The 27,599-nt window shown below is 45.1% G+C and overlaps 1 protein-coding gene across 1 annotated transcript; it reads left to right on the forward strand.

The window, feature by feature from the left end:
• The first annotated feature begins 140 nt into the window (after window positions 1-140).
• Window positions 141-27,599, forward strand: ints6l (integrator complex subunit 6 like). The gene is made up of 18 exons (XM_039012452.1): window positions 141-420; window positions 537-614; window positions 8,974-9,123; window positions 10,258-10,347; window positions 11,362-11,545; window positions 13,835-13,963; window positions 14,157-14,320; window positions 15,651-15,803; window positions 16,291-16,423; window positions 18,601-18,695; window positions 18,823-18,933; window positions 19,217-19,432; window positions 21,221-21,347; window positions 22,422-22,564; window positions 22,672-22,906; window positions 23,341-23,745; window positions 24,900-24,993; window positions 26,381-27,599. Exons 1-18 carry the CDS (start codon window positions 310-312, stop codon window positions 26,487-26,489), a joined length of 2,727 nt encoding a protein of 908 aa, XP_038868380.1. The 5' UTR covers window positions 141-309; the 3' UTR covers window positions 26,490-27,599.

Genomic DNA, 27,599 nt, shown 5'->3' on the forward strand with positions numbered 1-27,599 from the left:
ATTACATATTTATGCACGACAGGGAGTGGCCACTGTGGTCAGGCTCAACCAATACGATCGCAGCGGTGAAAGGAAGGCGTTTCACTCTGTTCGGAAGATAACTTCTCTAACAGCGCTAACCCAGCAGTGCTTAGGAAAGACAGATAGAGTCAGGCAGCGGCAAGGGGTGGCTGTACGACCCTCTTTTGGGGGGGTCTGATTATTACAAAAAAATATACACACATATATGCATGCCCCGGCCGCAAGATAGGTCATATGACGATAATAGTTATTTTAGAAAGCATATAGCTATATATCTATACATTTAAGATGCCTATTTTACTTTTCCTGATAGACACGTCCGCTTCTATGAATCAGCGCACTTATTTGGGTACGACGTATCTGGACATTGCTAAAGGCGCGGTTGAGATCTTTATGAAGGTAAAGAATAATTTTACCCCAATTTTTTTCAGCTTACTATTTGCCTTGATAGTGTTGAGGGTCCCTTTGACATATTCAGTCGAAATTAACATGTATTGTTTCGTTTTCTTTAACAGCTGCGTGCCCGAGACCCGGCTAGTAGAGGCGACAGGTACATGCTAGTTACATTCGATGATCCACCATACGGAGTTAAGGTAAATAAATACTGTTCAATTGTTTTATATGTGATTAAGGCGCGGATATTTTGCTGACAGTGAGACTTTACTGTCCCTCTGGTTTGTAGCTGCGAATTGGGCGGCCTCCCGGTGGCGAAAACGGCAAATTTTTGTAAAAAATACCCGCAGACCGGTGCAGCGCTGCCTCTGAACATGGCGGACATTTTGCTTTTGTGTTGGGAGAACTCTCGGGCGCTGAGATGGAGGCGGAGAGATATATTATCTTTCGTGACGTCTCTATTTATGTGGGCTAACTCATCCTGGATTGGTCAACTGTCCTGCACCTCTTCACGAGTCCTCCTGTTGCATTCGTTCTGTGGCTGAACTCTATGCACTCGCATTGGCCAATGTGGACTGGGCGACTCAAACTTATTTGATTTGATAAAACCCCCTTTATCATAGAACATGATAATTTCACACGACACTCAATATTTTCATCTAAATCTGAGTTTTTACCGTAAGGTGCCCATTCTGTAGTTTACACTATCATAATTTCATAATGATCAAATGCCCTTATAAAGTGTCAACATCATAACCTCCCCCAGTCTGTATACACACCATCATCATTAAAATGGTTAATGTGAAGGTTAAAGGTTAGGATAGGGAGGTCTCAAGGATCAGGATAGAGATGACCATTTCCCAATGCCCCCACCCTCGGCCTTGCACTCGTAGTATAAACAGGGTCCCTTTTCTTGCTATAAACAGGGCCTTCTCAAATGGAATAAAACATCCTAACCCATGCCAATAATTAAGCAACAAGCAGAGGCAGCAGGATGTAATGTTTACCAAATCGAATTTTATCAAATCAAATTTCATGTAATAATGTGGCATAGGCACATAAGCGCATAAGACTTCTGCCTTATGGGTAGTTATCGACTGTTCTTTCTGCCACCACCATGCAAGCAGTACCGGTGCACCAAGTCTGGTAACCAACAGGACCCTGAACAGCTTCTACCCCCATAAGACTGCTAAATAGTTTGTAAAAATAGTTGACCAATAGCTACCCAGACTATCTGCATTGACTCTTTTTGCTCTAACTCTTTTTGACTCATCACATATGCTGCTGTTACTACTGTTTGTTATCTATCTTGTTGCCTTGTTACTATATCCCTACCTATATGTACATATCTACCTCAATTACCTCGTACCCCTGCACATTGACTTGGCGCTGGTACCCCGTGTATATAACCAAGTTATCGTTACTCATTGTGTATTTATTATTACTTTTATTATTACATGTTTTACCTTTTCTATTATTTCTTAATTGTTTCCTCTCTGCAATTTGGGAAGGGCCCGTAAATGAGCATTTCACTGTTAGTTTACACATGTTGTTTATAAGGCATGTGACAAATACAATTTGCTTTGTTTTGATATCCCATTCAACTCTGCCCCAAAGCAGGAAAAGATGGAGTGAAATATGTTCTCCATTTTAGAGTATGTGAGAGGCAGCTAACACCAAAGCTCTCAAACATGGAAATAATATTTCAATGACAAAGTTATCTCAGTTTACAAAACAATTAGATGTGACTGTTCGAATGAACCCATATGAATCCTGCAGTCACTGCAGCAGCTAGCTTTATCATCGGGATGTCAGTGTAACATTACACCAGACTTAGGAACATGAATAAGCAGTTGGGGCTAACTTGCTGTCAAGTATCTGACAGCATTTTTACATTTTAGTCTTTTAGCAGACACTCTTATCCAGAGTGACTTACAGTTAGTGCATTCATCTTAAGATAACCATGTATTAATCCTGTATGAATTCCCTGTCACATGTCTATTCATGCACTCTTGTTGGGGGATGGGCACATATGTTGTATAGTAGTCAAATGAGTAGTGCTGAAGTGCATTGCATGTAGCCTATGTTATAATGAATGTGTAAAGGCCAAGTGTATGAAACTGCATTGTTGCTTCTTTCATGTGCAACGTTGCCGAGGTGCGGAAGGTGTGCCTGCATCAGTGTATGCTGCTGTAGTTGTGTGGTTTGACAGTGACAGTACTGTAGAGTGGCTTATTCCCTGGCACTTCATTAGCTTTGTCTCTCTGGCAGGTGGCCAGACATCCTCCCAGGGCTTTTCTACACCCCCCCCCCCCCTCCAATGCATACACATATCCCCTCCTCCTTCTCCAGGTCTTCTTCCTCTCCATCCAAGGATAGGTGGTGGTTCATTAGCTATTCCATTTCACATTCCTTGGTGTCAGAGCTTGTTCAGTTTCTGTTTCTGTATTAAATTACCAGATAGGCCTATAAACCTTACTTGTCTTCAGAATTTTCCTTGAGGGCATTTTTCCTGATTTGTTGCGAATTAATGGATTATTATCAAGGGACTTTTGATGAAACTATTCAAAAGCAGAAGTGCTAAGCGTTCTGGGAAATAACTAGCTAACTGCATGGCTACTGAAATGTCCCTTGTTTGTTCTAGGCACTTTGGAGAGAAAGCTCCTCCCTGTGTTAGGTTTTGACAACCAGATGAACAGAGTTTGCCCAACAATAACCCAGCCTGTAATGTCTTGCCTACCTTGCCTGGTGAGAGATGGAATCTGACTACTGAACTTCTGCACCTCTACTGAGCAGTGTGGTTGTTTAGCCCTGTTTTATTATTCATAAGCTATTCAGCCGCCAATAAGAGAGGAGTTCCATGGAGATGCTGCTGGATAAAGACAATGCTGTCTTTTCCTCCTCACTCTGACTTCACTTGTTGTCCCGTTCCTGGACCGTCGAGGGGGAGGTCATTCTTCTCTTCCTCTTCCTCCTCCTGCCCCAGCGCTGACATTTTTTTTCTCACTTGGATTTTGTTTTTCTCTTTCACACTCCTTTCCTCTCTAGAATGACATGTTATTAGGCAGAAGATGTGTACTGTGTGTACGCTATGCATGCTGAAGCAGTTCATCCACGTTCTGTCATAAAGAGCACATGTTCAACTTCATAAAAAAACGTGACAGGGTTGACCGTAAAAGGGTTGACAATTTCATCTTAAATCAGCTATAAATCCCCTTGTTACAGGAGGAATGGAGTCTTGTTGTGTTCAACAAGGAGTGGCAATTGAGTTCATTTTTAAAACATTTCTAGCCTGTCTATCTATGGGTAACAGGGTTGATGTGTTATGCTCAACCCACTCAGTTTTCCATCACAAAATGGCCAAAAAAAGTACCTGCTTTTACACTATGATTTGACTATTAGATGTTCAATGTTTCTTTTGAAAAAACATTTAGTAAAAGGTATAGTTTCACCACATTAAAACGAGAGTTCACTTCATGTAATAGCACAGACGCAAATGAATCACTAATTACATGAAATAGATAATAATGTTCAGGAAAGACTTTGTCAAAGCAAGATAACTAGGGCTTTATAATGATAGTGAAAACTTTTGGAAATGTTGGGGTTAAGTGGGTTACAATTTTCCTGGAAGTCACAGAAGGTGCATGGGGGGACATGTCAATATGCTGAATTTTGGCATTTTAGCAAGTCGTTATCCATATAAAAAAATCTGATTAATTGAATAATCCATGTGGTCTATATTACAGGGCACTTCATTTAATATAACAGGCTTTTAAAATGAAATATTGTTGCACAATTTATACTTAAAATAACAAAGGGATGCAAAAGGCAGTCTTTTTGTGGAATGACTCCAAATGTTTAACATTGTGTTATAATCATTCAGGCTTGTGTTTACACATGTCTGACCGGTACATCCAGGGCTGTCATTCACATGTCTGACCGGTACATCCAGGGCTGTCATTCACATGTCTGACCTGTACATCCAGGGCTGTCATTCACATGTCTGACCAGTACATCCAGGGCTATCATTCACATGTCTGACCAGTACATCCAGGGCTATCATTCACATGTCTGACCTGTACATCCAGGGTGTCATTCACATGCCTAACCAGTACATCCAGGGCTGTCATTCACATGTTTGACCGGTACATCCAGGGCTGTCATTCACATGTTTGACCGGTACATCCAGGGCTGTCATTCACATGCCTGACCAGTACATCCAGGGCTGTCATTCACATGCCTGACCGGTACATCCAGGGCTGTCATTCACATGCCTGACCGGTACATCCAGGGCTGTCATTCACATGCCTAACCAGTATATCCAGGGCTGTCATTCACATGCCTAACCGGTACATCCAGGGCTGTCATTCACATGTCTGACCGGTACATCCAGGGTTGTCATTCAGTAATATAATGTGCATATAAGGTATACTTCTGCCCTCTTCTTATGGGATTCTGGTTTAGGGCCACACATCCTAACAGTCATTCCTTGACCCTGTCTACTAAGGACTTGACTCCCACTGGGGTCTGTAGCGGGGCCTGTAGCTGGGCCTGTAGCGGGGTCTGTAGCGGGGCCTGTAGCGGGGACTGTAGCGGGGTCTGTAGCGAGGTCTGTAGCGGGGTCTGTAGCGGGGCCTGTAGCGGGTCCTATAGCGAGGTCTGTAGCGGGGCCTGTAGCGGGGTCTGTAGCGGGGCCTGTAGCGGGGTCTGTAGCGGGTCCTATAGCGGGGCCTGTAGCGGGGACTGTAGCGGGGACTGTAGCGGGGTCTGTAGCGAGGTCTGTAGCGGGGTCTGTAGCGGGGCCTGTAGCGGGTCCTATAGCGAGGTCTGTAGCGGGGCCTGTAGCGGGGTCTGTAGCGGGGCCTGTAGCGGGGTCTGTAGCGGGTCCTATAGCGGGGCCTGTAGCGAGGTCTGTAGCGGGTTCTGTAGCGGGTTCTGTAGCGGGGTCTGTAGCGGGTCCTATAGCGAGGTCTGTAGCGGGGCCTGTAGCGAGGTCTGTAGCGGGTCCTATAGCGAGGTCTGTAGCGTGTTCTGTAGCGGGGCCTGTAGCGGGTCCTATAGCGAGGTCTGTAGCGTGTTCTGTAGCGGGGCCTGTAGCGGGGTCTGTATTGGGGCCTGTAGCGGGGACTGTAGCGGAGTCTGTAGCGGGGCCTGTAGTGAGGTCTGTAGCGGGGTCTGTAGCGGGTCCTATAGCGAGGTCTGTAGCGGGGTCTGTAGCGGGGTCTGTAGCGGGGCCTGTAGCGGGATCTGTAGCGGGGCCTGTAGCGGGGCCTGTAGCGGGGTCTGTACTCGTGTCTGAAACCTACTCCGCTTCACTGGCTGTGAGTCTGTGACCCCTTCCCTTTGCCTTCCATATGATCACAGCTCTTTGGGCTTGTTAAGCAGCCTAGCTTTCACTGCAGTGATAGTTCTGATTTCTACCATGCTCACGGTGCTCTCATCTCCTGCTCTCATGACCAGTTAGTTCATCACCACCCTTCTGAGTCAGAAATGCACAATGACATGATGCATCACGTGCCTTCAACCTGGCACATTTTGGTTCTGCTCCTTAACTAAAAGATAATGGGAACTTAATGTTTTTTATTTATAGGAGTCTGCTTTCTCATAAGTGGGGCTTTTGCGTGGAACAAGTTGTTATCTGTCTGTTTATGGAAAGCGGTCTCTTGTCCTGCAGTCAGTGTGTGCAGGAACCCAGCATGACTTAGCCTAGGCCCCAGCTGCTGTATCCTGGCTCATAGACTGCCACTGTTCTATCGGGGGTGGGGGGACCTAGCTATATTCAGCTGCTATACCCTGGCTCATAGACTACCACTGTTAAATTGGGGGTGGGGGGGCTTAGCTATATACAGACACAAGTACATATAAAAATGTTTGATAATAAATCATTCATGATGACGTAATCACTTTTTTCATTGTGAATTTGATGTTGTCTTTTTCTTGGCACTCTAACTCGGTGTCTGGGTTGCCGAGAGACATTTGAAGACGATGATGTCAGTGCTACATTCAGGATGTAGGCTAGCTCTATGGCTTGTGTCATGTTGTATTCCTGTTTCACCACATGGCATGAAGCACAGCCCACAAATAAATCACCTACCACAATATAATGTTGACAATCCAGTCTCAATATCCTAACCCTTCCCCAAACGTCACAACATCAGCATAGTGGAGCACATTTTTTTCTAATGCATACATCCTTGACCCTCTTTCACTCTTTTTCATGTCTCCCTCCACCTGTTTTCCCTCCCTTTCCCACCCCACCCATCAGACAAGGTTGTCTTAAAACAAGGGACTCTGGTTGCACACTTATACAGCCTTTAATGAATTGTTGATTTGGAGGGGGGGGGGGAAGAAGGTTGGGCGGGTAAAATTGAATTACTCTTTCGTTTGAATTATTGAGTGTGAGTTAAGAGTTCTACAGCCTGCCAGTAGGGCTTTGTCTTCAGTTCTACAGCCTGCCAGTAGGGCTTTGTCTTCAGTTCTACAGCCTGCCAGTAGGGCTTTGTCTTCAGTTCTACAGCCTGCCAGTAGGGCTTTGTCTTCAGTTCTACAGCCTGCCAGTAGGGCTTTGTCTTCAGTTCTACAGCCTGCCAGTAGGGCTTTGTCTTCAGTTTTACAGCCTGCCAGTAGGGCTTTGTCTTCAGTTCTACAGCCTGCCAGTAGGGTTTTGTCTTCAGTTCTACAGCCTGCCAGTAGAGCTTTGTCTTCAGTTTTACAGCCTGCCAGTAGGGTTTTGTCTTCAGTTCTACAGCCTGCCAGTAGGGCTTTGTCTTCAGTTCTACAGCCTTCTTTATTTATTTATTTTTGTTTAACCTTTATTTAACTAGGCAAGTCTGTTAAGAACAAATTCTTATTTACAATGACGGCCTACAGCGGCCAAACCCGGAGGACGCTGGGCCAATTGCATTTCTTCTACAGTGAAGGAATGCAACATGCTACTTCACATATACAATTGCTTTAGCATTGTTTTATGCTATTTTTCACTACTTCATAAGTACATTGGAGTAAACACATTCTAGAGGTTAGATATAATAACCCATGCCTTGTATCCAAGGACTACAAACACTTAAAAGTTAAGCCAACTCTGTCCTGTTGTATTTCCTGCTCAGTGTCCATGTCACCTCCAAACTCCCACCCTCTATTTCTCTCTTCCTCCTTCTCCTCTCTCTCTATAGGACGCATGGTACCGCTTACGGTGGGGCTGGTAAGCCTGCAGGTCATCCGTAGATTAAGCATAATGCTGTAACAGTAAGGTACTTGACCTCAGTGGAGGAAAGAGCGAAAGCAGCCACTCACTCACACTCCCCTACTAGGCTGCTCTCTTACGGGAAAGCCCCGGTCTCGTGGGAAAGCCCCGGTCTCGTGGGAAAGCCCCGGTCTCGTGGGAAAGCCCTGGTCTCGCGGGAAAGCCCTGGTCTCATGGGAAAGCCCTGGTCTCGTGGGAAAGCCCTGGTCTCATAGGAAAGCTCTGGTCTCATAGGAAAGCCCTGGTCTCATGGGATGAGCAGCTTCAGGAAGTGCTTCAGCAAGAGCCAATAGTGGCCATTACTTTGTGTTTTATGAGATATTTTCTACATTACAAATAGACCTACCATTTTCAAACCAAGCACTCTAAAGGCATAACCTAAGGAAGATGTAATCTCGTAGCTTCATAGTATCATAAACATATTATTTAAAGGGATAGTTTACCTAAATTACAAAATTACACACTGGTTTCCTTACTGTGTAAGTATTCTATGGACAAGGTATGACAGCAATCTATGCTTTGGTTTAGTTTCCCTGGCACTGTTTCCACATGCTAACGTTTTAGCATTTTTGGCACAAATCCCATTCACGTCAAGGGACAGATATTAGCATTTTTTGCGCATCATATCCAAATTAGCTAAAAGTATCTAAAATTGATTGTGAAGCTCAGCAAAGTCACTTATAAATGATTTTAACATGATCCGTGAAAAATGCTAATTTTGGTCCCATGACTTGAATGGGATTTGTGCCACAAATGCTTAAACGTGAGCATGTGGAAACCGTGCCAGCGAAACTAAACCAAAGCATGTATTGCTGTCATACCTTGTCCCTAGACTGCTTCCAGGGTAAAGAAACCAATTAGTATTTTGCCATTTGGGTGAACTAACCCTTTAATATAGAGCCTAATGTATGATCAATATCTTTCATCTGTTGTGATAATACATATTTTCTTTAGCCTATATGAGTATGGAGCTGTTACTGTATGTCTTTAACCTAGCACTAATATGTTTAATTTGAGTCAGTGTGTAGTTGTCTTTAACCCAGCACTAATATGTTTAATATGAGTCAGTGTGTTTGTACGTGCAAACATGCCTCTGTGCTCTGGGGTCAATGTAATGTAATACTGTCTGTGTATGTGTGTGTAAGAGTGAGCGTGTGTGTGTTGTGTCCACTTTCATGACTGGTGTTTATGTGGGTGGATCATGCAGTGTATTGTGATGACGCAAGACTCCCTCTGTCTGCCTGAGTATGCAATGTATTGCATTCCCTTCATATGGTGTGTGTGTGTGTGACACACTATCCCTGTGTGTATTTCAGGCGGGCTGGAAGGAGAACCATGCCACGTTTATGAGTGAACTGAAGAACCTGCAGGCGTCTGGACTGACCACTCTGGGTCACGCTCTCCGCGCGGCCTTTGACCTACTCAACCTAAACCGCCTTGTCTCTGGCATCGACAACTATGGACAGGTATTCATGACACTCACCCCTCTACACCTTTAAATATAACATACTTTAGTATAAAGTACATCACCCAGGTCATAGAAATAGCATGTTTTCCCCCCAACAAATCCTATGGAATATCAGGCAATAGTTAACTTTTTTAAACATATTATTATGCACAAGCATTTTGTACAATAGCATGCAATACAGTGCATATAGATTTGAGGAATATTCCGTTTGTGTCTGTATTTGTGTATATCAGCCAATATGAGCAGCATTAGACCATTCGGGCTAGGCTAGCGGTGAGCAGGAGTATGTAAATCTTCTTAGTGTTTCTCGGCAGGTAGCATAGTGGTTAGAGCGCTGGGCCAGTACCCGAAAGGTTGCTGGATCGAATCCCCGAGCTGACAAGGTAAAAATCTGTCATTCTGCCCCTGAACAAGGCAGTTAACCTACTGTTCCCCGGTAGGCTGTCATTGTAAATAAGAATTTGTTCTTAACTGACTTGCCTAATTAAATAAAGGTTAAATAAATAAATAAATAAATAATAAAAAAATAAAATAAAAACTCCCTGTTAGTGTGTGTGTTTGTGTGTAAATAAGAGAATGCTGGCGGTAGGAAGCTCAGCAGCTAAGGAGTTGGACCTGTAGCCGAAAGGTGTCCGGTTCGATTCCCGGGCCGGGCGCTAGAAAAAGGGCGGAATTAATCTGGCAACTTGAGGGCTACTCTGGGTTCACACCCTCAAGACATTCCCCTAATGTTGGGCCTTTGAGCAAGGCCCTTAACCCCACAACCCTGTACTCGTCTCAACTGTCTGTTTGGTGTCTGGTGGTGGGGGGCTGAGAACACAACACAATATTTTGTGGTTCTCTGCAACATCTGGACAATAAAGTTGTATTGTATATCACAGGAGGTTGATGGCACCTTAATTGGGGAGGACGGGTTTGTGGTAATGGCTGGAGCGGAATTCGTGGAATGGTATCAAATACATCAAACGCATAGTTTTCATGTGTTTGATGCCATTCCATTGGCTCCATTCCAGCCATTAGTATGAGCTGTCCTCCCCTCTGTCCTCACAGAGTACCACAACGACAATCATCTCTCAGCCTGACCAACAGCAAACCGTTTTTTTAACCCATGAACTTCCCTGTCTACCCTCAGGGCCGTAACCCGTTCTTTCTGGAGCCGTCGGTGATCATCACCATCACGGATGGGAACAAGCTGACTCACACCTCTGGGGTGCCGGATGAGGTGAGCGAGGACACTGGCCGTTCCTCTGACTGGTTAAATATAAGTCAGAGGCCGTGCTCATAAAGCGTCTCAAAGTAAACGTGCTGATCTAGGATCAGGTCCCCCTGTCCATGTAATCTTATTAAGGAAAAACTGATCCTAAGTTAGCACTTCTACTCTGAGAAGCTTGATACATATGGCCCCAGGTTTAAAAGCAGTGGACTGTGGTCCTGGCTAGGTCTAATGAAGAAGGAACAGTTTCACTCTCCAGCCAGTAGAGTTCTACTGTGGTCCTGGCTAGGTCTAATGAAGAAGGAACAGTTTCACTCTCCAGCCAGTAGAGTTCTACTGTGGTCCTGGCTAGGTCTAATGAAGAAGGAACAGTTTCACTCTCCAGCCAGTAGAGTTCTACTGTGGTCCTGGCTAGGTCTAATGAAGAAGGAACAGTTTCACTCTCCAGCCAGTAGAGTTCTACTGTGGTCCTGGCTAGGTCTAATGAAGAAGGAACAGTTTCACTCTCCAGCCAGTAGAGTTCTACTATGGTCCTGGCTAGTAAGTGAGGCTGTTAAAGAGAGCCCACATTTGAAGCAGGCAGAGAATTCCAGGACATATGATTCTTCATGAGCTGCATGTTATTCAGATGACTCACATTGTCTAAATCGTTATTACACTATATAAGAAGAAACCAACTCACCTGGGCCCAATTACAAGACAAATTAACAAGTCCAGTAACAAGTCCAGTAACAAGACAAATTAAATGCTAATCCAATTTTCACATCTTCCCCACCTCTACATTTGACATTTTAGTAATTTAGCAGACGCTCTTATCCAGAGCGACTTACAGGAGCAATTAGGGTTAAGTGCCTTGCTCAAGGGCACATTGTCATTTTTTGTTGTTGCCTACTGTAGTCGGCTCAGGGATTTGAACCAGCAACCTTTCTGTTACTGGCCCAATGCTCATAACTGCTAGGCTAATTGCTGCCACCTCTAACATGCCCCTCTCCCTCCTTTGTGCTCCTCTCTCCCTGTCTCCAGCTCCACCTGCCCCTGACCTCTCCACTGCCAGGCAGTGAGCTGACCAAGGAGCCATTCCGGTGGGACCAGCGTCTCTTCGCCCTGGTGCTGCGTCTCCCTGGGGCAGCCACGCCCGACAGCGAGCAGCTGGGCAGCGTCCCCAACGACGAGTCTGCCATCACCCAGATGTGTGAGGTCACTGGAGGTAGGATGCCCCCCATAGAAATAGTTAACGTCCTGCTTTTACTTCCTGCCCTAGTCCTATGGGTACACTGACAAATGTCTGCCAGTTCACCCATTATGGCATCATTGACTTCAATGGAGATGCCCATTCTACTCATTCTAACTGGCTCTGGGGTGGGACTGTGTCTGTTGTGATGTCAAAATGTGTAATGTATAAAAACACAGACACAAGGTCACAGTCTATATATGCTCTCAACAATTTAATGGGTCAACCAACATTTGGGCACAGAGTACCTTCTTCAGGGTCCAGGCTATGTATCATTTAACATTTGCAATGTTTCCAGAGACTGGAAATTAAATCTGCAACTATCTATGTATTGTCAATACTTTCTGGAAGATATAGAGTACCAGTCAAAAGTTTGGACACACCTACTCATTCCAGGGTTTTTCTTTATTTTTTACTATTTTCTACATTGTAGAATAATAGTGAAGACATCAGAACTATGAAATAACACACATGGAATCATGTAGTAACCAAAAAGTGTTAAAATCAAAATATATTTTATATTTGAGATTCTTCAAAGTAGCCACCCTTTGCCTTGATGACAGCTTTGCACACCCTTGGCATTCTCTCAACCAGCTTCATGAGGTAGTCACCTGGAATGTATTTCAATTAACAGGTGTGCCTTGTTAAAAATGTATTTGTGGAATTTATTTAATTCTTCATGCGTTTGAGCCAGTCAGTTGTGTTGTGACAAGGTAGGGTTGGTATACAGAATATAGCCCTATTTGGTAAAAGACCAAGTCCATATTATGGCAAGAACAGCTCAAATAAGCAAAGAGAAACAACAGTCCATCATTACTTTAAGACATGAAGGTTAGTCAATCCGGAAAATGTAAAGAACTTTGAAAGTTTCTTCAAGTGCAGTCGCAAAAACCATCAAGTGCTATGATGAAACTGCCTCTTATGAGGACCGCCACAGGAAAGGAAGACCCAGAGTTACCTCTGCTGCAGAGGATAAGTTCATTAGAGTTACCAGCCTCAGAAATTGCAGCCCAAATAAATGTTTCACAGAGTTGAAGAAAGAGACACATCTCAACATCAACTATTCAGAGGAGACTCCGTGAATCAGGCCTTCATGGTCGAATTGCTGCAAAGAAACCACTACTTAAGGACACCAATAATAAGAAGAGATTTGCTTGGGCTAAGAAACACGAGCAATGGACATTAGACCGGTGGATATCTGTCCTTTGGTCTGATGCGTCCAAATTTGAGATTTTTGGTTCCGATGTCTTTGTGAGACTCAAGAGTAGGTGAACGGATGATCTCCGCATGTGTGGTTCCCACTGTGAAGCATGGAGGAGGAGGTGTGATGGCGTGGGGGTGCTTTGCTGATGACACTGTCTGTGACTTATTTAGAATTCAAGGCACACTTAACCAGCATGGCTACCACAGCATTCTGCAGCGATACACCATCCCAGCTGGTTTGGGCTTAGTGGGCCTATCATTTGTTTTTCAACAGGACAATGACCCAACACACCTCCAGGCTGTGTAAGGGGTATTTGACCAAGAAGGAGAGTGATGGAGTGCTGCATCAGATGACCTGGCCTCCGCAATCGCCCGACCTCAACCCAATTGAGATGGTTTGGGATGAGTTGGACCGCAGAGTGAAGGAAAAGCAGCCAACAAGTGCTCAGCATATGTGGGAACTCCTTCAAGACTGTTGGAAAAGTATTCCAGGTGAAGCTGGTTGAGAGAATGCCAAGAGTGTGCAAAGCTGTCATCAAGGCAAAGGGTGTCTACTTTGAAGAGTCTAAAATCTAAAATATACTTTGATTTGTTAAACACTTTTTTGGTTACTACATGATTCCATATGTGTTATTTCATAGTTTTGATGTCTTCACGATTATTCTACAATGTAGAAAATAGTAAAAAATAAAGAAAAACCCTTGAATGACTAGGTGTCCAAACTTTTGACTGAGAGTGTACATGCAGAATAACACTAATGCCGGGACGATACCAGTATCACCATACTCCTTAGTATCATGGCAAGGAAAGAAAACACGAAGTGGCTTTAACCTCTTTAGGAAAACAGCCCTAATGTTGGAAACAAACATCGTTATGTTGTCATCTAGAGTCACACAATAATTTACATACAGACGGTTTTTAAAGGACAAAATAACTGCTTCTTGTTTTAATTTTTGTCATGGAAAAGATATTGCAATACTGGTATCATTATAGCCCTTAATAACAGGTCTTCTCCATCTCTCTGTCTTTGTCCTTCATCCCTCCCACTCTTTCTTTCTCCAGGTCGGTCATACTGTGTACGGACTCAGAGGATGCTGAACCAGTGTCTGGACTCTCTGGTCCAGAAGGTTCTGAGTGGTGTCGTCATTAACTTTGAAAAGACAGGGCCAGATCCGCCTCTGGTAGGCGAAGGTATGTCCTAACAGGAATGCGCTCTAACTTCTTGTGTATGACTATGCGTGTCAATGATGAAGTGTCCTCTGATGGTCTCAAGGTGACTCTCTCTGACACCGCTTGACTGATGTGTTCCAAACAGCTGCTTCTGGCTGTTCTTCTGTTTGTGTTCGGTTGAGAAATGGACACCTCATGTTGTTTGCTTCTACAGATGGTATGGTTGACCCGAGCCGGCCCGTGTTGTCCTTCAGCCCACAGCCCTGGCACAGCTGCCACAAGCTCATCTACGTGCGACCCAACCCCAAGACAGGGGTGCCTGTAGGCCACTGGCCCATCCCTGAGTCCTTCTGGCCGGACCAGAACTCCCCCGCTCTGGTGAGAGGATGCCATTAACCCCACAGTTACTGATGCAGTAACACTAACGCAAGCTCATTAGTCCCTCCATTTTGAAATACTAAGATATTGTTTGTGTGATTATTAAGCAGTCAGTTAATGGGTCAAGTGAAAGAGGATGAGAGTTAAGCATTATGCTCCTCTTAAATCCAGTACTTAGTGTTAAATGTGGCTCTGCACTCTTGCCCCCTGGGACCTGTAGTTGTCCTGGCCCTCTGGGACCTATAGTTGTCCTGGCCCTCTGGGACCTATAGTTGTCCTGGCCCTCTGGGACCTATAGTTGTCCAGGCCCTCTGGGACCTATAGTTGTCCTGGCCTCTGGGACCTATAGTTGTCCAGGCCCTCTGGGACCTGTAGTTTTCCTGGCCCTCTGGGACCTATAGTTGACCTGGCCTCTGGGACCTTTAGTTGTCCTGGCCTCTGGGACCTTTAGTTGTCCTGGCCTCTGGGACCTATAGTTGTCCTGGCCCTCTGGGACCTATAGTTGTCCTGGCCCTCTGGGACCTATAGTTGTCAAGGCCCTCTGGGACCTGTAGTTGTCCAGGCCCTCTGGGACCTGTAGTTTTCCTGGCCCTCTGGGACCTATAGTTGTCCTGGCCTCTGGGACCTTTAGTTGTCCTGGCCTCTGGGACCTTTAGTTGTCCTGGCCTCTGGGACCTATAGTTGTCCTGGCCCTCTGGGACCTATAGTTGTCAAGGCCCTCTGGGACCTGTAGTTGTCCTGCCCTCTGGGACCTGTAGTTGTCCTGCCCTCTGGGACCTTTAGTTGTCCTGGCCCTCTGGTACCTGTAGTTGTCCTGCCCTCTGGGACCTGTAGTCATGGCCCTCTGGGACCTGTAGTCCTGGCCTCTGAGACCTGATATTGTCCTGGTCCCCCGGTACCTGTAGTCCTGGCCTTTGAGACCTGTAGTTGTCCTGGCCCTTGGCATCCTGTGAATGATTGCTCCTCACTGTGTCTTTATTGCCAAGAACTGGGGGTGAAGTTTGCTTAGGACTCTCTCTGTGTTTTTCTTTCTCTCTGTATATTGACTATCTGTAGTGTTACTGGGGCAGTGCCAAGGACAGAGGGTCAGGGTGGATGCTGACTGACTAGAGTCTGCCAGCTCCATCCTACTGTTTAATGTTCTGTCTCTACTCTCTTTTTCAACCCCCCCCCCCCCACACACACACACACACACACACACACAGTAGTTCCTGTGGTGTCGGCATGGCATTGGTATAGTTTCAGGATGTTTATTTCTCCTCAACAAGGACAGCATTGTATGAAATGCTCTAAATGTTCTCTGTCATTCTCTCCCTTTGCCCACCACTAGCCTCCTCGCTCTGCTCACCCCATGGTGCGTTTCACCTGTGTGGACTGTGAGCCCATGGTGATTGACAAGCTACCCTTTGACAAGTACGAACTGGAGCCCTCGCCACTCACCCAGTACATCCTGGAGAGGAAGTCTCCACACATGTGCTGGCAGGTAGGAGAAATGCTCCCACACACAACCTCAAGGAGTTATGGTGTTTGTATTTCTAGTTATGCTGTGGGATGTTGTTTGTGCTGAGCCCTCTCTCACTTTCTCTCTCTCTCTACCCCTCTCTTTTTCTTTCTCTGTTTCTCTCTGTCTCTCGCTCCCCCTTTCTTTCTTTCTTTCTCTCTCTCTCTCTCTCTCTCTCTCTCTCTCTCTCTCTCTCTCTCTCTCTCTCTCTCTCTCTCTCACGCTCTCTTTCTCTCTCTGTCTCTCTCTGTCTCTCGCTCCCCCCCTCTCTCTCATGCTCTCTCTTTCTCTCTCTGTCTCTCTCTGTCTCTCGCTCCCCTCTCTCTCTGTCTCTCTATGTCTTTCTCTCTCTCATTCTCTACCCTCCTCACTGCCCCCCCCCCCCCCTGTCTCTGTCTCTCTTTCTTCCTGTTTCTCCCCTCTCGCTGTCCCCCCCCCATTCTCTCTCTCTCTGTCTCATTCCCTGCAGGTCTTTGTGAACAGTAGTGGAAAGCACAGTGACCTGGGCCAGCCCTTTGGCTACCTGAAGGCCAGCACGGCTCTCAACTGTGTCAACCTCTTCGTCATGCCCTACAACTACCCTGTTGTTTTGCCACTCCTTGGTAAGTGAGATTGTGGATGTCTTCTATGCTGAAGCTGTAACAGTATACAGCCATACATTAGCGACATTTGTGGGGTGTTTCTGTTATATGTATTTGAAATAGGTATTTAAATTACTTTTGAGTATTTTGTCATTTGTGTTTGGAAGGCCTGAGAACCTGACTAAAATCACCATGTATTTGGAAGGCCTGAGTACCTGACTAAAATCCCCATGTATTTGGAAGGCCTGAGAACCTGACTAAAATCATCAATGTATTTGGAAGGCCTGAGAACCTGACTAAAATCCCCATGTATTTGGAAGGCCTGAGAACCTGACTAAAATCATCAATGTATTTGGAAGGCCTGAGAACCTGACTAAAATCACCATGTATTTGGAAGGCCTGAGTACCTGACTAAAATCCCCATGTATTTGGAACACCTGAGAACCTGACTAAAATCCCCATGTATTTGGAAGGCCTGAGAACCTGACTAAAATCACCATGTATTTGGAAGGCCTGAGTACCTGACTAAAATCCCCATGTATTTGGAAGGCCTGAGAACCTGACTAAAATCATCAATGTATTTGGAAGGCCTGAGAACCTGACTAAAATCCCCATGTATTTGGAAGGCCTGAGAACCTGACTAAAATCATCAATGTATTTGGAAGGCCTGAGAACCTGACTAAAATCACCATGTATTTGGAAGGCCTGAGTACCTGACTAAAATCCCCATGTATTTGGAACACCTGAGAACCTGACTAAAATCACCATGTATTTGGAAGGCCTGAGAACCTGACTAAAATCCCCATGTATTTGGAAGGCCTGAGTACCTGACTAAAATCACCATGTATTTGGAAGGTCTGAGTACCTGACTAAAATCACCATGTATTTAGAAGGCCTGAGTACCTAAATAAAATCCCCATGTATTTGGAAGGCCTGAGAACCTGAATAAAATCCCCATGTATTTGGAAGGCCTGAGAACCTGACTAAAATCACCATGTATTTGGAAGGCCTGAGAACCTGACTAAAATCACCATGTATTTGGAAGGCCTGAGTACCTGACTAAAATCCCCATGTATTTGGAAGGCCTGAGAACCTGACTAAAATCATCAATGTATTTGGAAGGCCTGAGAACCTGACTAAAATCACCATGTATTTGGAAGGCCTGAGTACCTGACTAAAATCCCCATGTATTTGGAAGGCCTGAGTACCTGACTAAAATCCCCATGTATTTGGAAGGCCTGAGAACCTGACTAAAATCATCAATGTATTTGGAAGGCCTGAGAACCTGACTAAAATCACCATGTATTTGGAAGGCCTGAGTACCTGACTAAAATCCCCATGTATTTGGAACGCCTGAGAACCTGACTAAAATCCCCATGTATTTGGAAGGCCTGAGTACCTGACTAAAATCACCATGTATTTGGAAGGCCTGAGTACCTGACCAAAATCCCAATGTATTTGGAACGCCTGAGTACCTGACCAAAATCCCCATGTATTTGGAAGGCCTGAGTACCTGATCAAAATCACCATGTATTTGTAAGAACATACTTCAGAGAATGGTATTTTGTATTTTCAAAATATATTATAATGCTTCAGAATTTTGATGCCCCATATCACCCCAAATTTGCTGCATTGGTTTAAGAAATGTTAGGTCACTATCGTGTTGCCCTGAGAGGTATTGGTGGAGGAGGAGCGAGGATAGTGCCGTGAATATGGTCCCAAAGGTGGAAGTGAACTCTTGTTTTTTGTTATTGCCATACTATCACTACACTCTCTGTCATTTGGGAAGTGATTCCTGTACCTCAACTTTATGTCAAACCCCTTTATGCCTCCATCTGCACTTCTGATTAAATGATACTCATGGTAAGGCATGGAATCTCATTTCTGACACCAATGCAGTGTATGTTGAGTAATAGGGGCCACAAAGCTCTGAAGACTAACAATATATGAAGTGGGATATTGGTACTGTTCATAGCGTGTAAACCGAAGGTCACAGGTTGTTTTACGTGCAAATGTATGTATTTCAATTAAATAAATAAAAAATACCCAGTTTTGTGTAGATTATTTTGATACATTGGTCTTTAGGGTATTTTGTAACAAGATACTTTCTGATTGCCAATCTCTGGGTGTTCTTGGATGATTATGCTTGTCTCAGGTCTTTTTCCTCTTCCCAACCCCCAACCCTGCTGTCTTCACAGATGACCTGTTTAAAGTGCACAAACTGAAGCCAAACCTAAAGTGGCGGCAGGCCTTTGAGATCTACCTGAAGACCATGCCTCCTTACTTTCTCTTGGTAATGTACTGTTCTTGGTCAATGTCATATATGTAAATATATATTTGTATCCATATGTGCTATATGTATTTCATGTTTGTTTGATGGTGATGCACTTTCTCTATGGGCTCTCTGTGTTTCCATACAGCCATTGAAGAAGGCACTGAGAATGATGGGAGCGCCCAACCTCATCTCCGACAACATGGACTGTGGCCTCAGCTACAGTGTCATCTCCTACCTAAAGAAGCTTAGCCAGCAGGTGGGGCTTCCCTTCACCTGGGTAGCATCCTAAATGGCACCCTATTCTCTATGTAGTGCACTACTTTGTCCAGGGCCCAAAGTAGTACACTATATAGGGAATAGGGTCCCATTTGGGATGCACACCTAGACTTAGTATATATCTATAGCTTTCAAAGTTTGTACAACGTGATACGTGTTTAACAAGGGTCACTTATGTAGGTCTGAATACACTTTAGGAGCACACCCAGCTGGTGTGAATTAGTGAATAAAGAACCTGTCTTTGTCTCTTTCTCTGTCTGCAGGCAAAGATGGAGTCGGATCGCCTGATCGTGTCTGTAGGGAAGAAGGCTCCCCAAGAGACTGGGATAAAGGTGAAGAACCACTCCAACACCCTGTCCCTGGCCCACCGCAAAGACTTCAAGCAGCTCCTGCAGGGTATCACCGGGGAGATGTCCCTCCGCCTTGCAGACATCAACTTCAAGGAGTTTGCCGGCTTTCAGATTGCACTGCTCAACAAGGTACAGAACCGGCAGGGTGAAACTCTGAGATGCCTGAGAGGATAACTGTATCCCAAATGGCACCCTATGCCATACAGTGGGGAGAACAAGTATTTGATACACTGCCGATTTTGCAGGTTTTCCTACTTACAAAGCATGTAGAGGTCTGTAATTTTTATCATAGGTACACTTCAACTGTGAGAGACGGAATCTAAAACAAAAATCCAGAAAATCACATTGTATGATTTTTAAGTAATTCATTTGCATTTTATTGCATGACATAAGTATTTGATACATCAGAAAAGCAGAACTTAATATTTGGTACAGAAACCTTTGTTTGCAATTACAGAGATCATACGTTTCCTGTAGTTCTTGACCAGGTTTGCACACACTTTTGGTCCACTCCTCCATACAGACCTTCTCCAGATCCTTCAGGTTTCGGGGCTGTCACGGGGCAATACGGACTTTCAGCTCACTCCAAAGATTTTCTATTGGGTTCAGGTCTGGAGACTGGCTAGGCCACTCCAGGACCTTGAGATGCTTCTTACGGAGCCACTCCTTAGTTGCCCTGGCTGTGTGTTTCGGGTCGTTGTCATGCTGGAAGACCCAGCCACGACCCATCTTCAATGCTCTTACTGAGGGAAGGAGGTTGTTGGCCAAGATCTCGCGATACATGTCCCCAACCATCCTCCCCTCAATACGGTGCAGTCGTGCTGTCCCCTTTGCAGAAAAGCATCCCCAAAGAATGATGTTTCCACCTCCATGCTTCACGGTTGGGATGGTGTTCTTGGGGTTGTACTCATCCTTCCTCCAAACACGGCGAGTGGAGTTTAGACCAAAAAGCTCTATTTTTGTCTCATTAGACCACATGACCTTCTCCCATTCCTCCTCTGGATCATCCAGATGGTCATTGGCAAACTTCAGACGGGCCTGGACATGTGCTGGCTTGAGCAGGGGGACCTTGCGTGCGCTGCAGGATTTTAATCCATGACGGCGTAGTGTGTTACTAATGGTTTTCTTTGAGACTGTGGTCCCAGCTCTCTTCAGGTCATTGACCAGGTCCTGCCGTGTAGTTTTGGGCTGATCCCTCACACCTTCCTCATGATCATTGATGCACCACGAGGTGAGATCTTGCATGGAGCCCCAGACCGAGGGTGATTGACCGTCATCTTGAACTTCTTCCATTTTCTAATAATTGCGCCAACAGTTGTTGCCTTCTCACCAAGCTGCTTGCCTATTGTCCTGTAGCCCATCCCAGCCTTGTGCAGGTCTACAATTTTATCCCTGATGTCCTTACACAGCTCTCTGGTCTTGGCCATTGTGGAGAGGTTGGAGTCTGTTTGATTGAGTGTGTGTACAGGTGTCTTTTATACAGGTAACGAGTTCAAACAGGTGCAGTTAATACAGGTAATGAGTGGAGAACAGGAGGGCTTCTTAAAGGAAAACTAACAGGTCTGTGAGAGCCGGAATTCTTACTGGTTGGTAGGTGATCAAATACTTATGTCATGCAATAAAATGCTAATTAATTACTTAAAAATCATACAATGTGATTTTCTGGATTTTTGTTTTAGATTCCGTCTCTCACAGTTGAAGTGTACCTATGATAAAAATTACAGACCTCTACATGCTTTGTAAGTAGGAAAACCTGCAAAATCGGCAGTGTATCAAATACTTGTTCTCCCCACTGTATATAGTGCACAACTTTTGACCAGAGCCCAGTGAATAGGGTTCCATTTGGGACGCAGACGATGTTCCTAGATTGACGTGGCAGACAGGGTTTCTGTATCTCATTACTTCCGATCTCCTCAGGATCTAAAGCCTCAGGCGTATCGGAACGCCTATGACATCCCAAGACGGAACCTTCTGGATCAGCTGACACGGATGCGCTCCAACCTTCTGAGGACTACTCAGAAACTTATCAGAGGACAAGATGAAGGTAGGCAGGCTTGAAAGCTGCTTAACCCCCTAGAGTTGGTTGATGCACTGGTGCGTCAATCTAAGTTACATAACAAAAAAATCCCCATCAAAATCCGTCAGTTTAAGCTAGAGATATCAGTTTTTTTGCATTGGATGCTTCTCAATCCACCGCATCTGCCCGCCAGTGTCGCACTTCTGCATCTGAGGTGAAAGGTGACAGAGCTAGAGCGGTGTTTGTCAGACCATGAGACATCCTGAAAATCAGTCTTTTCATGTAAACGTCTGAAGCGTCCGAATGGTTTGACCTACAAACTTTTACTCTACGGCCCCCACCAAGTGTCAGGAGAGTCGTCGGTACCGACGATGTGCCACCTTCTGTTTGGTAGCGTCCGAACCATTTGGGCTACAAACCCCATTGTGGAAAGGGGAGATTCTCATGAACATGATGGTGTTCTCTGTTTTTGCTCTACGACCCCCACAAGTGTCATGGGACTTGTCTGAAATTAACCGGTAGATTTAAAAAAAAATAAAAAAAATGGAAGTATGACGGTAGTTTTGTTCCTACCCAAAAAAAGGGGTTAAATATGTGTAAAAAAATATATATATCTCCTTAGATTTAGGACAGACAGTTCAAAACCTTGCTTCTTATGATTTATTTTGTGACTGTCATTTTGAAATGAATGAATGTGTTATTCAATGTGTTTCTATGGGCTATAGTAGTAAAGGCCAACATCTATATTTTATCAAAACATTGTTTTATATTATTATTTATACCTAAAGAGGTCCTAAAATTCAAAATCAAACAGCTAAATGATCCATAGTAAAATTCCATATGTCAGCTTAGTGCCCCTCCCCCCCCTCCCCCAACGGTTTAGAATCTAAAGAATGAATCATCAGTTAGATTATTCTTGTCAGTCTATTGACTACAGTATGAAAAGATTATGTAAGAAGTGGAAAAATGTCACATGAACTGTTAATACTAGCCACCCTAAGAATGTATTTATATGGTAAATGAATGAATACAACAGTGGGCTTTTATGCTGATTGAAATTAAATGAATTTGTTTTGACATTGAGTATGTGCTGGTTGTTAGACTACCTTCACAGTATACCCATGGTTCAGATGGGCAACTATCAGGAGTATCTAAAGATGATGCCGTCTCCTCTGAGAGAGATCGACCCTGACCAACCCAAACGCCTGCACACCTTCGGCAACCCATTCAAACAGGACAAGAAGGTACAAACATACACACACACACACAGCAGAGATCAGCAAAAACAGCAGTGATAATAGTGTGACATCATCATTCTACAACCACTTGGTTTGTTTGTTCTTGATCCCAGGGGATGATGATTGATGAGGCAGATGAGTTTGTAACGGGTCCCCAAAGCAAGAAGAGAGGCATTACGGGGGACCCCAACTCGGGGGCTGCTCTGAAGAGAAGGCGGAGTATGTCCCCTTTATTGCGTCGGCCCCAGACTCCACCAATCATCACCAACCATGTAGTGGGGAAGGGGTCCAATGGGAACGGGGCCCAGGGCCAGGATGGCATCATCAAGCCCATCCCACTGCACAAAGGTAGGGGTGAGTTGCTGAGGCTTCGGACCTGACTGTCTCTCTGATGCCGACTGACTGGATCCCTCCGAGACCATCAACACTTCCTCTTCTCTCGATACCATCTGAACTGCATCAACTCCCAGAGAAATTCCCTTCCATCCTGACTGACACTTAAACATTTGTTTTTGTTTAAATAATGTTTTTAATGATATGTTATAAGCTCATGGATTTCAGTTTGTATTGATTGCTATATGAGTGTAATAGAACTGGACACATACAGTATGGAAATGGCAGATCTCAGTCTACTGAAAGTGTTAGTTAGTGGTCAGAAAATGACATGCAGACATAAAACTTTAACTTCAATATAAAATGGATCTTCATTTAAAACAGTTTCCCTGTTGAGGGTATTCATCATCTTGATAATGTCATGAAATGTGCTCTTCTGCCCCCCACAGGAGCAGTGGGGAACAGCGTGCTGGGCACAGAGAGTAACGGGGAGGGGGGTGTGGGGCCTGAATCAGGGGACGGCTGGCCTGGAATGGTGGTGGACGGTGTGGGAGGGGGCACAAATGCACTCATCCTGGAGGAGAGAGAGAGTGAGAGGCCTGGGATGTGTGCGGGGGACAGTGGGGAGGACAGTGGCGTGGAGGAGGACAGGTTAGGGGAGGGTGGCCTGGATGAGCGGCCCCCCTCAGAGAGACAGCAGCAAAGCTGTGAGGGGGACCAGGAGGGAGAGCTGGAGGGAGATGAAAATGGAGCAGACCAAGCTGAGCCTGAGGCGGTCACCATAGCCCCACTAGATGGCAGCAATGCTGAGCTGCGCACACGGGTCATCAAGGAGGTCCGCAAACCTGGCCGCAGTGAGTAGTGATACACATACTACTTAGAAGAGTACTGAGTAGTGATACACATACTACTTAGAAGAGTACTGAGTCGTGATACACATACTACTTAGAAGAGTGCTGAGTCGTGATACACATACTACTTAGAAGAGTACTGAGTCGTGATACACATACTACTTAGAAGAGTGCTGAGACGTGATACACATACTACTTAGAAGAGTACTGAGTCGTGATACACATACTACTTAGAAGAGTGCTGAGTCGTGATACACATACTACTTAGAAGAGTGCTGAGTCGTGATACACATACTACTTAGAAGAGTGCTGAGTCGTGATACACATGCTACTTAGAAGAGTGCTGAGTCGTGATACACATACTACTTAGAAGAGTACTGAATCGTGATACACATACTACTTAGAAGAGTGCTGAGTCGTGATACACATACTACTTAGAAGAGTACTGAGTCGTGATACACATACTACTTAGAAGAGTGCTGAGTCGTGATACACATACTACTTAGAAGAGTACTGAATCGTGATACACATACCACTTAGAAGAGTGCTGAGTCGTGATACACATACTACTTAGAAGAGTACTGAGTCGTGATACACATACTACTTAGAAGAGTGCTGAGTCGTGATACACATACTACTTAGAAGAGTACTGAGTCGTGATACACATACTACTTAGAAGAGTACTGAGTCGTGATACACATACTACTTAGAAGAGTACTGAGTCGTGATACACATAATACTTAGAATAGTACTGAGTCGTGATACACATACTACTTAGAAGAGTGCTGAGTCGTGATACACATACTACTTAGAAGAGTACTGAGTCGTGATACACATACTACTTAGAAGAGTACTGAGTCGTGATACACATACTACTTAGAATAGTACTGAGTCGTGATACACATACTACTTAGAAGAGTGCTGAGTCGTGATACACATACTACTTAGAAGAGTACTGAGTCGTGATACACATACTACTTAGAAGAGTACTGAGTCGTGATACACATACTACTTAGAAGAGTGCTGAGTCGTGATACACATACTACTTAGAAGAGTACTGAGTCGTGTCCCGTGTCCCATAGTGTAGAGAAGTCCCTTATCTTCCATCTGCTGGACCACCTCCACTGACCCCTGACTGTGCCTGTCCTTGTTCCCAGACTATGAGACCATATTCAGGCTGCTGGAGGAGGTGAAGGGGTCTGTGACGGTCCAGAGGTACTTCATCCATCACACGATCAAGGAGGCTGCCAGGTGAGACCCACTGTCTGTCTGTCTGTCTGTCTGTCTGTCTGTCTGTCTGTCTGTTCATACCAGACTACCCACAGTACAGACTGACCCACCATCTGTCTGTCCACACCAGACTACCCACAGTACAGACTGACACACCGTCTGTCTGTCCACAACACACTACCCACAGTACAGACTGACACACCGTCTGTCTGTTTACACCAGACTACCCACAGTACAGACTGACACACCGTCTTTCTGTTTACACCAGACTACCCACAGTACAGACTGACCCACCATCTGTCTGTCTACACCAGACTACCCACAGTACAGACTGACCCACCGTCTGTCTGTCTACACCAGACTACCCACAGTACAGACTGACCCACCGTCTGTCTGTCTACACCAGACTACCCACAGTACAGACTGACACACCGTCTTTCTGTTTACACCAGACTACCCACAGTACAGACTGACCCACCGTCTGTCTGTCTACACCAGACTACCCACAGTACAGACTGACCCACCGTCTGTCTGTCTACACCAGACTACCCACAGTACAGACTGACCCACCGTCTGTCTGTCTACACCAGACTACCCACAGTACAGACTGACCCACCGTCTGTCTACACCAGACTACCCACAGTACAGACTGACCCACCGTCTGTCTGTCTACACCAGACTACCCACAGTACAGACTGACCCACCGTCTGTCTGTCTACACCAGACTACCCACAGTACAGACTGACCCACCGTCTGTCTGTCTACACCAGACTACCCACAGTACAGACTGAGAACAATGAAAACAACACAGTGTAACTAAGCTCCACTCTGTAGGAGAATATTGCTGCAATCTTGCTTTCATCATTCATTCATTATATTAATTTTCAGCAAGGGTGGTTACATCGGTCTGTGTGATATTTGGAAATAAAAAATTAAGGACACTGTTCTTAATTTAAAAGCATAGTAATTCTTAATTTAAAAGCATAGTAATTCTTAATTTGACAGCATAGTAATTCTTAATTTACCATATAGTAATTCTTAATTAGAAAGCATAGTAATTCTTAATTTGAAAGTATGCTCAAAATTATTTGAAAGTTATTTGAAACTACTTACTTCACTGCTGTTACCCATTTAGAGCTCTATCTGCGATTCCTCCCCAGGTTTAGTGCTGTCAGTACACTGTACACTGCAGACATAAATTGTGGGCCATAAGTACATTGCAGTCATTATTCTGCTTCGTCAAAGCAGTCGTTGCATCCGGTCGTATAACACCTCCACTGCAATGCAGTTGCAAACCTCATGGCCTCTGTTTCCTTCCATTTTTCCTCTGTACTTATTTCTTTCCATCCCTTTCCCCCCCTATTTCTTTCTCTCTCTTTCTCTCTCTCTCTCTTTCCTCTCCTCCCAGGTTTAAGAAGCGGGTGCTGATCCAGCAGTTGGAGACAGCTCTGGAGTTGATTGAGGAGAAGGAGCTGCAGCTCCCTCCTGTCCGCCTTTACAACGACCATGGTAGATAGTGAAGAAGTGGCCTGCAGAGGTCCCTGCTCAGAAACACAAAGACATGTACAGGAACAGGGTACTCTCCTTCACAAGACATGTACAGGAACAGGGTACTCTCCTTCACAAGACATGTACAGGAACAGGGTACTCTCCTTCACAAGACATGTACAGGAACAGGGTACTCTCCTTCACAAGACATGGACAGGAACAGGGTACTCTCCTTCACAAGACATGGACAGGAACAAGGTACTCTCCTTCACAAGACATGTACAGGAACAGGGTACTCTCCTTCACAAGACATGTACAGGAACAGGGTACTCTCCTTCACAAGACATGGACAGGAACAGGGTACTCTCCTTCACAAGACATGTACAGGAACAGGGTACTCTCCTTCACAAGACATGGACAGGAACAGGGTACTCTCCTTCACAAGACATGGACAGGAACAAGGTACTCTCCTTCACAAGACATGTACAGGAACAGGGTACTCTCCTTCACAAGACATGGACAGGAACAGGGTACTCTCCTTCACAAGACATGTACAGGAACAGGGTACTCTCCTTCACAAGACATGGACAGGAACAGGGTACTCTCCTTCACAAGACATGTACAGGAACAGGGTACTCTCCTTCACAAGACATGGACAGGAACAGGGTACTCTCCTTCACAAGACATGTACAGGAACAGGGTACTCTCCTTCACAAGACATGGACAGGAACAGGGTACTCTCCTTCACAAGACATGACTTACACATGGTCCAACAACACCCCATAGGATGTAAAGTTGGGTGTTGAATGGAGAGAAAGAAGGAGGCAATATAGGAGACGACAGAGAGCTGAGGTCCCTCCCTATCTATGTGTTGTGACATTGTGCCTCAACAGCACTCACACATGGAGATGGAAGGGTCAGGGGTTATAATTCGGGAGGGAGGAGGAGGGTAGGGCCAGAGCCAGACCAATATGGGGATAAGTTAAGAGACTCTGGATGTAATCCACTCCATTAGTGACTGATGCCATTGCAGACCATATGGCTAATTCAGTTTGTCCACAGACATTGATTCATTCACACACACACACACACACACACACACACACACACACACACACACACACACACACACACACACA

Source organism: Salvelinus namaycush, chromosome 17 (assembly GCF_016432855.1).
Source record: "Salvelinus namaycush isolate Seneca chromosome 17, SaNama_1.0, whole genome shotgun sequence".
NCBI classification, from domain to species: Eukaryota; Metazoa; Chordata; class Actinopteri; order Salmoniformes; family Salmonidae; genus Salvelinus; species Salvelinus namaycush.